The following is a 15997-nucleotide window of genomic DNA, read 5'->3' on the forward strand; positions in this document are numbered from 1 at the left end:
CACCAGCCGCACCACTCAACCCCCAACCGCCACAGGGAGAAAAGCCGCAGCATCCCATTCAGGCCGCAGCGGAATCTTAACCTCCCCAATCTGGCCGCCACGGTGCCACAGGCCACTGCTGCTGATACCGCCACCTATATTCAACCCAAAACACAATTGCTGCGTAATTATTTGGAGGTGTCTGGGCTGAAAACTGCCATGTCCCAGTTGTGCGATTGGACTTTGGACACAATGTGGTCTGCACGACCGCTGTCTGGAACCTAGTCCTGATGTTAATTGACAGCTTTTTGTTTTTTATTTTTTTTCATTTTATGTCCACCAAATAATGAATTAGTATTTCCCTTTAAAAAAACATGATGCTACATGCATTGCATCATTTACCCTAAAAAACATTTTAAAGCTATTTAAAGGGCACTTCCGGGTTTTCTATCCGGATGCCCGAATAGGTCGGGTACCCGCGGGTAATTTGGTCTGATATCCGGATCCAGATACCCGGGTCGGATCCAGATATCCGGATCCAGATCCGGATATCTGGGTACCCGGAACCGGATCCGGGCAGGTAATAAAAAGCACTACCTGAGCATCCCTGCCCACTATGTTGTAATGTGACACAGACAAGGACATAACAGCAGACCAGGTGGAATTACACCCAAAATTAAATTATTGCCCTAATGCATTAAATACAGTAAGGGCTGCAGGCAGCACACTACAAGAGCTTTTCTGAGCGGTTTGTGATTTTAAAAGCTCTTGCTAATGTATTGCTATGTGTGTGTGCATACTTGAGCAATGTGATTTTGTAAAAATCCCCCATAACATTGCATTAGCAATAGCTTTTAAAATCTCTAGCATCTAAAAAGCTCTTGTAGTGTGCAGCCTCCCTAAAAAATGAATATGGAATACTATAAAACTGCTCTGCGGTTACTTCAATGGCCTCACTGACGCCAACTTATATCATTACGTTCTGCAGGGCAAATTATCAGATTGACTCCTTTTTAAGTAACTAGTGAGCAAATAAAGGAGAGAAAGTTATCTACTCTCCCCTAAACTCTTTAAATACATGCAGGGAGCATTTCTCCAGGTTTTCCTTCTGTCCTGTGCAAGCGTTAAGGTCCACTTTAAGGCTAGTTACACACCAGAACGTTGCGTTTAGGGGACGTTATAGGGCACATAACGTGCCCCTAGCGCAACGCCTGGTGCTCTCTGGTGTGGACGTCGGAGTGAGCCGCGTTGTGCAGCTCACTCTGGCGTCCGTGATGCGTACTCTTGGACGCATGCGGCATCACGTGGTCCCGCCCGGCCAATCGCCGCACAGAGCGGCCGCTCCAGGAAGTAAACACTGTACGTCACTGAGTGCAGAGAATATTAATTAGCCATGTGCCTGGCCGCTCTCCCCTCCTCCCCAACATGACTGAGCATGTGCAAGCAGTCTAACGCGGCTTTGAATTTGCAGACATACAGCATGTTCGACATCTTGAGGGGGTAGGGGCGGAGAAGCACTTCCTGCTAAACGTCCACTGTGGGCATTCCTGGAAGATTTCCCCAGCTGCCCTTCCCCGGCCGCTCCCCGGCCTCCCTGCACGCTGCTCACACACACTCACACACTGGATCATGTAGCATAGTTTTTTTTGTTTTTTTTTTAAATAACGAACTCTGGTTCCCTTTAAGGATTATCACTATGCAACGCACATATAGGACTCGATTCACTAAAGGGTGCTAAGTGTTAGCACGTCAGTGAAAAGCTGCTTTGCATGTGCAAACTTCTTAGCACCCAAGATTGCAAAGCCTTAACACTGCAGTTAGCACATGCACAGCCTTTACACTGGAGTTAGCACATGCAAAGCCTTTACACTCGAGTTAGCACGTGCAAAGCCTTTACACTCGAGTTAGCACGTGCAAAGCCTTTACACTCGAGTTAGCACGTGCAAAGCCTTTACCCTCGAGTTAGCACGTGCAAAGCCTTTACACTCGAGTTTGCACGTGCAAAGCCTTTACACTCGAGTTAGCACATGCAAAGCCTTTACACTCGAGTTAGCACATGCAAAGCATTTACACTCGAGTTAGCACATGCAAAGCCTTTACACTCGAGTTAGCACGTGCAAAGCCTTTACACTCGAGTTAGCACGAGCAAAGCCTTTACACTGGAGTTAGCACGTGCAAAGCCTTTACACTGGAGTTAGCACATGCATAGCTTTTACACCCGAGTTAGCACATGCAAAGCCTTTACACTCGAGTTAGCACGTGCAAAGCCTTTACACTCGAGTTAGCACGTGCAAAGCCTTTAAACTCGAGTTAGCACGTGCAAAGCCTTTACACTCGAGTTAGCACGAGCAAAGCCTTTACACTCGAGTTAGCACATGCAAAGCCTTTACACTCGAGTTAGCACGAGCAAAGCCTTTACACTCGAGTTAGCACATGCAAAGCCTTTACACTCGAGTTAGCACATGCAAAGCCTTTACACTCGAGTTTGCACCTGCAAAGCCTTTACACTCAAGTTTGCACCTGCAAAGCCTCTACACGTGATAACTGAGTTATCATGCTTTAGTGAATCAAGCCCACTCTATTTTACTGTGCGGACGAAGCTCCATTGATTGCAAGGCTTTGCACGTGCAAACTAGGGTGCTAAGTAGTTTGTACGGGCAAAGCTTTTAGGCGTGATAATTGAGTTATCACGCTTTTGTGAATCAAGCCCATAGAGCTGTTCATTACCAGCATTGCATCAATGCAACGATTATAAGGTGGATGAAAGAGGGCCCCTAGTGGGCCCCGGTGCGGTCACAACCTCTGCAACTCCTATTGCTACGCCACTAGATTTTGGCCCTTTACGTGATTGAGTTTGACAACCCTGTTGTAGAGGTAGTGTTAAGCCTGGAACCCACTACAAATCGCTATCGCAATCGCTAGCGTTTTTCATGAGCGTTTTGTAAGAGATTTCATGTGCGTTTTCTGGCGATTTTGGTAGCGATTTTTAAAAAAATTGTAAGCTTTTTGCCAGCGATTGTGTAGTGATTTGCGATTAGCGATTTTAATTCTGATTGGTCCTTTCCATATATTATAATTTTATTTACAGTTTGCATTAATCTAAAAATGCTCTCAAATCGCTATGTGTAGCGATTCATCAGCGATTACACCAGAGTTTATATACTTTACTTTGCGGAAACGCAAATGCCACCAAAATGCTGCATGTCCTGCGATAGCGATTTTGCTAATCGCAATCGCTCCAGTGGAATTTGGCCCATCCATTAACATTAGCTGAGCGTTTAGGATATCACTAGCGTTTTGAATCGCTCAAAAAATCGCTCCAGTGGGTTCTGCCCTTAATGTGACATGCTTACTACAGGTCTATCCAGTAAATAGGCCTTGTGTATTATTGGGCCACAATCCAAGTCTAATCATCACTTTTCATCCTAAACATACAAATGTGTACTTGTAAAACAAACAAAAGCATAAAAATACAGTCCTGAAAATACACGCCAGCTTACTAAGCAAGTATTGTTTAGTAAAAAATCAAGTAAACAAATCACTAATGTCAAGCAAATTAGAACAATATGCAGGTACAGGGCCAGTTTTAGATACAAGGGGGCCCTGGGGCAAAAGTAACTTGGGGGGGCCCTTAACACCACCAAATCACCCCCAGTTCCCCTGAGCCAGCTGCCGGGCCCAATCCAGCGACCCCCCCCCCCCCCTCCACACACACACACACAGTATATCTAGGGGTCCATCATATGTCTCCTAAAAATAATTTTTGGGGTTCCCATTATACGCCTCCTCCTTTTCCTATACAGAGTAAACACTAGGCATCCCCGCTCTCATGAGCAGGGGCGTAGCAATAGGGGGTGCAGAGGTAGCGACCGCATCGGGGCCCTTGGGCCAGAGGGGCCCCAAAGGGCCTTCCCTCAACTACAGTATTAGCTCTCTATTGGTCCTGTGCTCATAATAATAACTTCTATAGATACTTTGAATAGTGGTAATCATTAACAAACTGCTCCCCATCCCCTTCTTGCACTTCTGACACTGTAGTTGCCATTGGCAGGTTTTGGTGTGCCGTATCAATTGTTATATAAAGAGTGCTTGGGGGGCCCCCCAATGTAAAACTTGCATCGGGGCCCACAGCTCCTTAGCTACGCCACTGCTCATGAGTCACCATAGCTGGAGGGGAGGAGGGGGCCCCCAGAGGCTCTGGGGGCCCTGGGGCAATTGCCTTTTTTGCCTCTATGGAAGTGCCGGCCCTGTGCAGGTAATACATGTGACAGGCATATTGCACTGACATAAAGATACAGTATTATAATCAATGACTGCTGTTCTCCATAATGGAGTGACAAAGATGCACCAAAGCAGACAGGAAGTGATGTCATACTTACGCAACAATATCCTTTCAGGTAGCGATAGGTTTGTCTCATGTAGCAAAACTACCTTGTAATCCAGGATGGAACCATTTGAGGCGTGGCAAGTGAAATTCCCCACACTGACTGGTTCACTCACTGTCAGATTGAGGACCCCATCAGAGACGTTTTTATCGGGTACTCGTCGACCGTTTTTCTTCCAGTGAACGGTTACATCGTCTGGAGCGTTGCACTTAAGACTTACTGGCACGCTTTCATAAGAAGTCTTGTCTACTACCCATGCTGAGAGATAAAGAAAAGCAATAGAGGAGTTAGAGGATGTATTAACCACATCACCATTAAAAGTGGCCATTCATCAGGCGACTTGGCGGGCGATTGACCATCAAAAATAACCTTGGGCCCCCCTGCCCCCTCCCCCAGCATATCCATCCCCGGGGTACCTGAGCCAGCTGCTGTGCCCCTAGATCTCCCATTTCAACATTACTGCGTCCTCCAAAGCCCTGCACTGTTTTTGTCAGAATAACGACTTACCTATCCCGGCATGCTGCTCCATACATGCTCCCTGTCTTCCTCTTTTTCATGACTCCATGCTTGTTATTGCGTAATGACGGGTCATGGAGAAGAGGCAGCCAGCTGAGATGAAGACAGGGAGCATGGATGGAGCAGCACACCAGGATAGAAGAGTTGCTCTTTTGACCAATAGGAGCAGGAACCCCATGGGGCACAAGTCAGGAGAGACCTGGGGGCTCTGCATTACTCAGGGGCCCTGGGGCAATTGCCCCCTTTGCCTCTATGGTAGCGCCGGCCCTGCATCCGATTTGATTATTATAATCAAATGGATGAAAATCGGTGCTGCCAAGAGCATGCCCGATTGACGATGTGACCAATTTCGGGCCATAAATTGGTCGCTTGTATCGATCAGACATGCTGCAAGATGTCGGGCTCTATCAGGTGCGGGGCGGTAACGGCATGTGATATTGGAATGAGCTACTAAGGTATAATGTGCCCCGTGCATGAATACTTTACGTCATGTCCACCGCTGGCTCCGTCTCTGTACCCTTCCTCCCACACATACACCCCGCATGGTTGCTGTCTCAACGTGGCATGGTCACATGTGACATCACAATTGCGCCCATGTGACGCTGGCAACAACGTAGGGTGCATGCGTGGGAGAAAGGGTGCAGAGACGGAGTCAGTGGCGGACACGACCGGTAAAATATTTATGCATGGGGGGGGCACATTTTACACTAAGGGGAGAAGCATCGGGGGGGGGGGGGGGGGGGAGTGTGGTAGGCAACAAGGCAGCATCACTAGGCTGATCCCTGCACTGCAAGAGTTCATGCTGCGATCAATCGGGAATCAGCCTGTGGTGTATGGGCAACTGACAGATCTATCTCCAATCAGATTGGATCAGAGAGAGATCTGTCTCTTGGTCGATGCGCCCATACTTCGCTAGATATGTGAGCACCTTAAAGGTATGTGTCTAATAGATGAGTGGCCGAAGACAGACGGGACAGGTAATGTACAGACACACGACAGGTAATATATAAACACACACAGCACATTTATACATTGCAGGAACAGCCCCGGGGGGTTCGTTGCATTCGTCACTCATCCTGATATCGCTCGCCTTCATGGCCGCGCACCTGATTGAGTAAGTTGGCCCTACATCTTGCAGCATGTCCGACCAATTACTGCGACCAATTTCAGCTCGAAATTGGTCGCATTGTTGATTGGGCATGCACTTGGCAGCACCGATTTTCATCAAGTCGCCTGATGTATGGCCACCTTTAGGCCTCTTTCACAGTGCAACGTTAAAGTCGCACGTTAAAACTACATTTAACACAGAATAACTCACTGCAATAAAAAATCATTGCCCCAGTCACAGTGCACAAGTTGTGTTGGTGTCTAACGCTGCACGGTAAGTGAAAGTACTGCATGCTGTGCGTTATACACGCTATTAGCTGCGTTGGACTGTTTGCACAATGCTCAGTAATGACTTGGAAGCATACTTTTCATTGCCTGTATGTTCTACTGTATGCGACGATAACGGGACATTAAGTTGCCGTGCAAATTTTTTTGGAGTATTGCGTTGTAATTTGCGTTGCGACTTTAACGTCGCATAAAAACGCCACGTTCTACTGTGAAAGAGGCCTAAAGGTTTTTTTTCCCCTTAAAAAAACCAGAGCAATTTTCACATTTCACACTCCTCTCATTTGTTCACCAATAACTTTATTGCTACTTCTCACAGCTAAATGATCTATAACTTGTTGGGGTTTTTTTTCCGCCACAGATTAGACTTTCTTTGGGTGGTACTTTTTTCTAAGAAATATCTTATTTTACATGCATTTTAAAACCAATAAACAGAAAAAAAAATGAAAAAAACATTATTTCCTCGTTTCCAGCCATCTTAGTTATAAAATAAAATGTGCTACTCTAGAAAAAACTCACACATTTTATTTGCCCATTTGTCCTGGTTATTATTACATCGTTTAAATCAGGGGTCCCCAAACGATTTGGGTCAAGCTTATGAAACGAAAAATGAGACCAAGAGCCCGATATGGTGTAGTATGTTAGAATAATTGCACATAAAAGTAATCAATAATCAATATACTCACAAAACTGGGTCACCACACAGGCAACCACTGAAACGGCAGGTGGGGAGAATTATAACCTGACCCCACTCAGGTATAAAATGTCGCTCTCTGTAGACAGGAAAAAAGGACGGGGATGCACCCCTCCACCAAGGGTGGACTATTCAATGTGATCGTCAGACAACAGAGGCGCCAGAAAGTGTAAAAGACTTCCGTTTGGAAAACGTTTTAAAAACGGAGGGATGTGGGTGGATTCACCTCCCTTAAGCAAAGACCAGCCAATGAGCTGTATACAAACAACAGTATTGTTTATTGAGAATTCTCCAGGTTATGCAACGCGTTTCACGGGCAAAGCTCCCGCTTCATCAGGCAATCAAAACGGAGAAAAAACTGGGGAAAAGACAAGGGGACAAAAACAAACAGGGGGACTAAGCCAGAGGACACTCCACAGTATAGACATAACACATGATTTGGGTCAAGGGCCGGGTCAACATACTTCAGACTGCTGGGGGGCCGGAGTATACATAAAATGATGTACAAGTCTTTGCAGGCCAGACAGTGAAGCATACCCAGGTGACAACCTGCAGTGGACAGCAGTGTCACCTGATGTGGAATTTGATTGGAAACCAGCAAATGACTGCTTTTTGGCTTCCATGTGGATGGGTGCTGCCAGCACTGCTATTCTATATGCAGACCACCAATATTTAAAGATGCAGCTGACCGCATCTATAAGTGATACAATTTGTTTGTGGGGGGGCCGGTAAAAAAGCCTCAGGGGGCCACATTCGGCCCGCGGGCCTTAGTTTGAGGACCACTGGTTTAAATTGTGTCTGTAGTACAATGTGTGGCAGCAATATTTTATTTGGAAATAAAGGGGTATTTTTTTCATTTTGTGTTTCTTTACACTATATTAATATTTACAACTTACAAGCCCTTATTTAGAAAAAAAAAACTGTAATACTTTTGTGATATACATATTGAAAAGACCCTAAGGTAACTGTATTTTTTTAAAATACATTCACTTTTTTTTATATAACTATTTTTAGAACTATATGGAGTGGGGAAGAACAAGTTAATAACTAATGGGGGATTTATTTTTTTAATTTATTTTAATGCGTATTTTATGTTTCACTAGTGCTTCCATGGTAGCGTAATAAGGGGCGGAGCCAGAACCCATAGTATGCTGCCATGGAAATGCACCAGGAAAGGAACATTTCCAATAGTTAAGTATTCATTTTCCTGTTTCCCTGGGGGTTCCATGGCAACATACTATGGGTTCTGGCCCCGCCCCTTAGTATGCTGCCATGGAAATGCACCAGGAAAGGAAAATTTCCAATAGGTAAATATTAATTTTCCTGTATTTATCATGTCTTTTTACTTTTTGTCCACTAGATGTCCCCACACTATCCTGTGTACTGAGCAGTACACAGAAAGTAATGTGCATGTGTATGTTTTTACTTTCATTTTGTTTATGACCACTGGTATCTTGCTGATGCCGGTGATCATTCACTATGGGAACTTTGATTGGCTTTGGCAGTCTGTCTAAATGGCAGTCAATTAACCAGCTGAAAGCCCTTTCATTGCCCTCTGCTGACTTTGGTAGGCTTAGTTCATTTCTCTATTTGGAGCAGTGGGCATTTGCATGTCAGGAGGGTGTAACTATAGCCCCTGTAACACCTGCAATTGCAGGGGGGCCCAGGGGCTGGGGGGGGGGGGGCAGCTCCTCCTCCCTCTCCCCACCTGCATGCAGAGTAGCACGGTAAGCGGTAAAACATTTACCTGTTCCAGTGCTGCAGGGCTCCTCTTCCCTTTACAGCCACAAACTAGTCTCTACTGCCATTTGCCAGCTCCTGATCACATGACCAATGCAAGTCATGTGACTGAGAACCAAAGTTGGCAGCACAGAGTGTCTGGCTGTGAAGCGTGGAGGAAACCTGCAGCGCTGGACTACTCTGCATGGCGGAAGGAGGTGGCTGGAAATGGTTTGTGTGTGTTTTTTATATATATTTTTCACTTTAATGGCTGGCTGGGGGGAGGGGGATTTACGGGCTAATGGACCCAGGGGGGTCCCATACATTCTAGTTGCACCCCTGCTTTTGTGTGTCATGTCCACTTCCTGTGCGGTCCTACATAATCATGCCTCTTGGAGGGGTTGTTCCGCTCTAATATCTAGAATCAACAGAGTGAACTGCTCATCTAAAAAAAAGTTTAATTGGTTGACGTAAGCCACACCCCCCAATGTCCATCTCCTCTGATATTATACATGACATTTTTTCAAGATAAGACTATAAGAAGGAGTATACTTACTGTTCTTCTTCACTGACAATTCCCGGAGTGAGGCTCCAGGAACCGGACTGAGCAACAGTAGAGTCACAATGAAATTCCCCCACACGAGGTGCCTCATCTGTCAGTAAAACGGTCTGTTAGTTCTTTTCAATTGCTTGTCGCAGCATATCAACAAAATCCCCTGCCTACCCTACTTATCACTGCGAAGGGGCCTGTCAGCACCCAAAGATCACCAGACAGGGCAGGATCTAGACTCTTTGCTGCCTGAAACAAACTTTTAAGGGTGCACCCCCATTCCCGGTAAAAAGGAGTAGAGTGCAGTTAATATGAAGGGGCGGGGCCAGCACACATGGACACACAGCAGGCATACTCTGTGCTCTGTGAGTCAGGCAACAGAGCGAGAGGGTGACTAAGATCAGCATAGCATAGAGCTGATGCCGCCTCCTACAGTCTGTCCCCCGAATCACGTGATTCAGTTGGCTTCGTGGTAGGACCAGCCCTGACACCAGTTACTTCCTATATCCACCTAAGTCTCCAGGGACGCCACCATGCTGGGGTTGTGGTAAATTCTAGAATAGGGCCGCCATGTCAATGTCCAGCCTTTTGCAGTACCCTCTGGGAGTGGGAGTGACACTTGTGTGATTCATCCCATCAGCTAGACATTAGAGTAGTGAAAGGGACCTGGATGCCACCATCACTTATCCCCCCCCCCTCCCCCTTCGCACAATAAGGGCTAATTTTCACCAGCTGCGTTGCTGCATAGCAGTGGTAGGGAAGCTATGGCTCTGGCTCTCATACAAATCAGTAGGGGTTGGTTCACTAAAGCTACACTGCTCAAGTGGCACAGCTTAGTGTGGCAGCGCAAGTAACATTTTCAAAGTAGGCATGCTACTGCTGTACCACTAACTTACTCACGTTCCCCTCAAAACTAACAGCTCCAATTGTCCCACTCTGGGCCCTGTCAGGTCCAGTGACGTTGTAGGACGAGATCCCCGCACTTTGATTGGCCCAATAGTTTGCCTGTCACTTGACAGGCATCTTATAGGGCTAAAGTACGGGGATCTCGTCCTAAAAAAGATTATCACAGGTTGTGACATCTTTAGTCCTGTCAGGTGCAGCTCTGTGGAATGTTTGTTTCTGAGAATTCCAAAGCCAGTGAACATAATGTCCTGAATAATTTACTGCATTCTACTATATGTCACTACAGGGCTTCTTTAACATGAGTTTATCTTTAGTCCTGTCAGGTGCAGCTCTGTGGAATGTTTGTTTCTGAGAATTCCAAAGCCAGTGAACATAATGTCCTGAATAATTTACTGCATTCTACTATATGTCACTACAGGGCTTCTTTAACATGAGTTTATCACATATTCAAATCACTTAAAGGGAACCTAAACTGAGAGGGATATGAATGTTTCCTTTTAAACAATACCAGTTGCTTGTCAGTCCTGCTGATCTGATTTGCTGCAAAAGTATCTGGATCTCACACCTGACACAAGCATGCAGCTAATCCCAGTCTGACTTCAGTCAGAGCACCTGATCTGCATGCTTGTTCAGGGGCTGTGGCTGAAAGTAAGAGACACAGGATCAGCAGGAGAGTCAGGCAACTGGTATTATTTTAAAAGGAAAAATCCATATCCTTCTCAGTTTAGGTTCCCTTTAGGCTACTTACACACTAAGACGTTGCGTTTTAGGGGACGTTATGGTTGCATAACGTGCCCCTAACGCAACGCGTGGTGGTGTTGAAGTTGGACGTCAGATTGAGCTGCGTTATGCGGCTGTCAAAGCAGCCGCTCCAGGTTAGTGATAGGAAGTCCGGATCTTTTTTAAGGATTCGGATCATTTGAATCGGATCATTGACAAGATCCGGATCTTTGAACCGAATCATTTGAATCATTTTACTAGGGAAGCAGACTGGGTGAAATGATTAGAAGAACAGGACTTTCCCTGCACTGTACATTCTGTATGTTCCTGTTTCCTCCAGACAGACATCCACTGTGAACCGAATCTTTCATTGTGATGATCCGGATGATTCGACTCACAAAAAAGATCCGGATCAAATGAACGATTCGTTCATGATCCGGACAACACTACAGTCCTACCAGGAGTCTCTGCAGTGCAGTGAATATTAATTAGCCATGTGGCTGGCCACAGGGGAGACCTCCTCCTCCAACATTACTGAGCATGTGCAAACAGTCTAACGCTGCTTAGCCCAGTATAAGGTACAGCATGCAGCACTTTGTTTAGGCCGGTTACACACTCAAAACGTGCAGGAAAACGGCTCCTGCAGGCGTTGTGGCGTGTCGTCGGGAATCTGCTGTGCGACACTGAGTAGCGGCGGTAGTAGTTAATTTACCCGAAGGGGAAGCGCCGATTCCCGACGATAAAATGCGCCAGGATGCGTCGTACCGCAACGCATCGAAACGCAGCGTCGGGTGTGAAAGGTAAAATGAAAGTCTATGGACTTTCCTTTTACCTTGGTTAACGCAAAGTATAGACTTTGCGTTAAAACGCCAAAAGAGGTCCCTGGTGTGAAAGAGCCCTTAAACGTTCTGTGTTACTATGTAACGCAACCTGTTACTGTGAACAGCACATTGATTTTACAGTGCTGTGAGTTAGGCTGCGTTACTGGCTGCTGTAACGTGGGACTTTAACGTCCCACTGTGAAACCAGCCTAAAAGAGGATCCATAGCTGAAACCAAGTTGAACCATAATTGAAATACCGTAATGATTAAAAATGCTTATATTTTATAAAATTCACTTAAGTTATTTAGTCAGTGTAAAATCTTTCCTCACCCCAATTAACATTCAGAAATGTATCACAGGTGGCCACATGTTTAATCCTCACAGGTGATCTCTGCTGAATGTTTGTTTCTAATGCACAGAGGAAGATACTGCCTGCTTGGCAGTTGGAAACAGCCATTATTTCCCACAATGCAACGAGGTTCACAGGGCCATGGTCATGGCATCACACTGTGGGAGGGGTTTCACCACAATGTCAGCCACACACCCCCTGATGATCTATTCAAAGAAAGGTAAAGATTTTGTGTGGGTAATTGAGTATCAGCTACTGATTGGGATTAAGTTCAACCCGTGGTTACAGTTCCTTTAAAGGACAACTGAAGCAAGAGGGATATGGACGCTGCCATATTTATTTCCCTTTAAGCAATGCCAGTTGCCTGGCTGTCCTGCTGATCCTCTGCCTCTAATGCTACGTACACACATGCGACAACGATTGTTCGTTGTCAACGACGAACGAACTTTTAATTGATGAAAGAACGACCTAAGTAAAGTTAGTTTTAAAAGGTGTGTAACGATCTGATCGTTAGAACGAACGTTACATCACGTAAAAGCAACTATTGCGCCTGCGCATAAAAATGAAAAGTTCCATGGAGAAATAGCAAAATGCGCATGTCAAGCCTAGTACGAACGACCGTTTCCAACTATGTACTACTTTTGCAAACGATCGCCGTTGGAAAAAATCCGCCAAGCTAGATCGTTCGTTTTTAACGATCTAGCTCGTCCGTCGTTAGACTTAATAGTCGTTGGCTGCTTTTTTTTTAAACGATCGTCGTTTGAAACGATCGGGGAACGATCATTTCAAACGACTATAGTCGCATGTGTGTACGCACCTTAATTCTTTTTAGCCATAGCCCCTGAACAAGCATGCAGCAGATCAGGTGTTTCTGACATTATTGTCAGATCTAACCAGATTATCTGCTTGCTTGTTTCTGATGTGATTCGGTCACTATTGCAGCCAAATAGACCAGCAGGACAGCCAGGAAACGGGTATCGTTTAACAGGCAATACATATGGCAGCCTCCATATTCTTCTCACTTCAGTTGTCCTTTAAGTATTAGTCAAAAAGCAAGATAATAATTCATCAAATTAGTCGCAGACAACATAAATAGTAAAAGCTGAACTACACCACTACTGTAAAGGCACTCTATAATACAGTAACAGGACATGAATACAGTATCTGTAGCTTAGCATCTTACTTCTGTGTAGGTGGTTGGAGCTGAGCCTGGAGCTGTGATGTTGAATAGTTTGAGCTTCCTTGTTTCTACAACCAAAGTTTAAAGACTTAGGGGATGTTGGGTTATATAGCAGTTCAGAACTCAGCAGTGACGTCACTGGTAATGTCCCTGTAATGCAGGGAGGAAGCTGACAGGTTTCACATATTGTTTTTTTTTTTTTCCAAAGTATCTTAATGATTTCCTCTTCCCTTTTATCGCTGGGTTACGGTTGTAAAGTGGAAAAGCACAATATATGTGCTGCTGTCACTCATCTCAGGCAAGGGAATGCCTACACCTGGCCTGGGTGACACAGAGAGGCTGATGTCACCAATCGCAGGACACCCAGTGCCAAACCAGCCAGGAATTTCAGACAGCTCCTCTCAGAATGACACTAGGCAGTCCCTAAGGTGATGCCAGTTTCTGTAAGATGAAATCGTAGACTATTGTGAACTTCAAACTAAAAAAAGAGGACCTGTAGTGAAAATATTATAATGAATAACATTGCTTTTTCTTTTTTTTTTTACAGTATTCATTTTATAAATGATTTAGGCCTCATTCACACCTAAAAGTGAAAACGCAAGCGTTTTGCGTTTTTGTGCACTGCGTTTTTGGTAAAAGTGCTTTTGTAAGAACTTTTCCAGAGCGGTTTTGTCATTCACTCCTTGACGCAAGTCAGGAAGTGAACTCTTTGACCCGGAAAAGAATAAATACAATGTATTTATTCTAAAAACCGCAAACGCAATTGCTGCATAAAGCGGTTTTGTGAGCGTTTAGCGCTCTTCCTATATCTTCTTTTATAGCAAAAACGCCCCAAAAATGGTCCGGGGACCGCTTTGCGGAACGCACAGCGCACGAACCGCGCTGATATGAACCTTCTCATATAGAGATTCACTGCACAAGCTTCTTGTGGGCGATTTTAAAAATCTACTGCGTTTGAAAAAAGGCCGAAAACGCGCCTAGTGAAAACGAACCCTTAGTCAGTGTTTGCCCATTGAAAAATATTTCCCCACCCGATTCACATTCTGAAATTGAATACAGGTGGCGACCTCTTTTGTGCTGCCTGTCAGGTGATCTCTGCGGAATGTTTGGTTGCTGCGGGTTCCAAAGCCAGAAGAAAAATATACCTGGGCCCCGTATGCAATTCACATTTTCTCATGTTTTCTCCTAGGTGATATTTTCTCACCTTTTTATAAAATGATTTTTAAACCATCAGTAAGCAAGGCAATACTGAAAAAACTTTGATAGGGCCTTTTCACCAACTTTTGGGTAATTTTTCAATTATAATATGAAAAGTTATTTTAAAGAGAAGATGAAAATTATCTCCTAGGAGATAATTTAGGAGAAAAAGTTAATTGTGTATGGGCTCAGGTCTCCCAGAATGCTCTGGAAGGAAAATCCCGCATAGTTTAGCAACCTAGGCTGTGACATCACTGGGAGGGCGGGGCTAGATTCAATATACAGCAATATATAGATATAGGAAGTGTTTCTAAAGCTAAAACCAGGAAAGTTACTGTAAAAAAGTGGGTATCCTGAATAGTTTACTGAATTCTACTATGTGTCACTACAGGGCCTCTTTAAAATATTAGTTTGAAAAAGTACTCAGCAAAAGTCATTTTTAAAGTTTTTTGTTTTTTTTTAATATAGTCAGTTCCTGTTAAATCGTTACTGCATAATTTTGCAATTTTACTGGCTAGTATACAGAGAAAAGGCGTGGTAACAATGCAAGGTGTGTACACATGCACAATGGTGGCCAGCCCAGGACCAGGGGTGTAACTATTGTTGGAGGTTTAACAGCATAGTTACCTTAAGCTGCAGTATAGTAAAACAACCACAAGATGTCACTGTGTGTAAAACGTTATGCTGATCTGATTGGGATTTCCTGTATTCTCTGTGATCCTTTCTATTTCCTGATGTTGCTGTATGATTTCATAGCTCCCAACTGTTTCTTTCAGAGAGACAGTCCCTCTTTGGGAGCCCTGTCCCTCTTTCCTCCTCATTTGTCCCTTTTTCAGGACTTTGTCCCTCTTTCTATGTAAAGATATATATTTCTCTACTAAAAAAAAAAGTGTTTGACTCTAAACTTTATTCCCATCCTTTAAATTGATATATTACTAGTTTTAAAATGTTAATATGAAGGAAAATGAACCAGGACATAAAGGACCAGTGTGGTTTGAATTATAAAACCACATGTTTGTCTTATGAAATCTTTGTTATGCGTGACTAGGGGTGTGACGGGGGCGTGATCAGGGGCGTGGCTTAAGTGTCCCTCTTTCTCATCTTAAAAAGTTGGGAGGTGTAACGATCGGTGAAGCACAGAGAGGTCTGATTACCGGTGATCTGCAGTATCACGGGAATACAGACGTATACCAGATTATTTGTGATCTGCAGTATCACCGATAATCCAATATACTAGCTAACCTCTGTTCACCTGAGTAGAGTGTAGTGATTGGTGTAACAGTAACAGAGGACAAGCCTCAGTGCAGCAAGGGGTGTTGCACAAATACCTTCCGCAGATCTGAGCTCTCCAAGACGGGAGGAGTCAGACTGACAATAGGAAGGAAAGTCCAAGAGTGACACTCAGGAAGAAGTGTCACTAACAGGACAGGGAACCGCCTCCAATCGTGAGGTCGGTTCTCGAGGTCGGACAAGCCAGGTCGTAACACACGGACAGATAAGGTACAGGTACAGCAGGCAAAGGCGGAGTCAAAGTACAGGCAGGGTTCGGCAACTGGGTATCAGATATAATCGGGGTACAGAATCAGGA

General features: G+C 44.8%; 1 protein-coding gene across 1 annotated transcript in view; it reads right to left on the minus strand.

Annotated features, from left to right (window-relative positions):
• IL12B (interleukin 12B) overlaps window positions 1-13269 on the minus strand; it is a 33941-nt gene extending 20672 nt beyond the window's left edge. Inside the window, exons 1-3 of the mRNA XM_068273105.1 lie at window positions 13216-13269; window positions 9242-9338; window positions 4359-4622 (exon numbers count right to left, since the gene is read on the minus strand). Coding sequence (XP_068129206.1) covers window positions 4359-4622; window positions 9242-9338 — 361 coding nt within the window. The 5' untranslated portion in view covers window positions 13216-13269. The remainder of the gene's footprint in view (window positions 1-4358; window positions 4623-9241; window positions 9339-13215) is intronic.
• Window positions 13270-15997: the final 2728 nt, after the last annotated feature.

Source organism: Hyperolius riggenbachi, chromosome 3 (genome assembly GCF_040937935.1).
Source record: "Hyperolius riggenbachi isolate aHypRig1 chromosome 3, aHypRig1.pri, whole genome shotgun sequence".
Taxonomy (NCBI): domain Eukaryota; kingdom Metazoa; phylum Chordata; class Amphibia; order Anura; family Hyperoliidae; genus Hyperolius; species Hyperolius riggenbachi.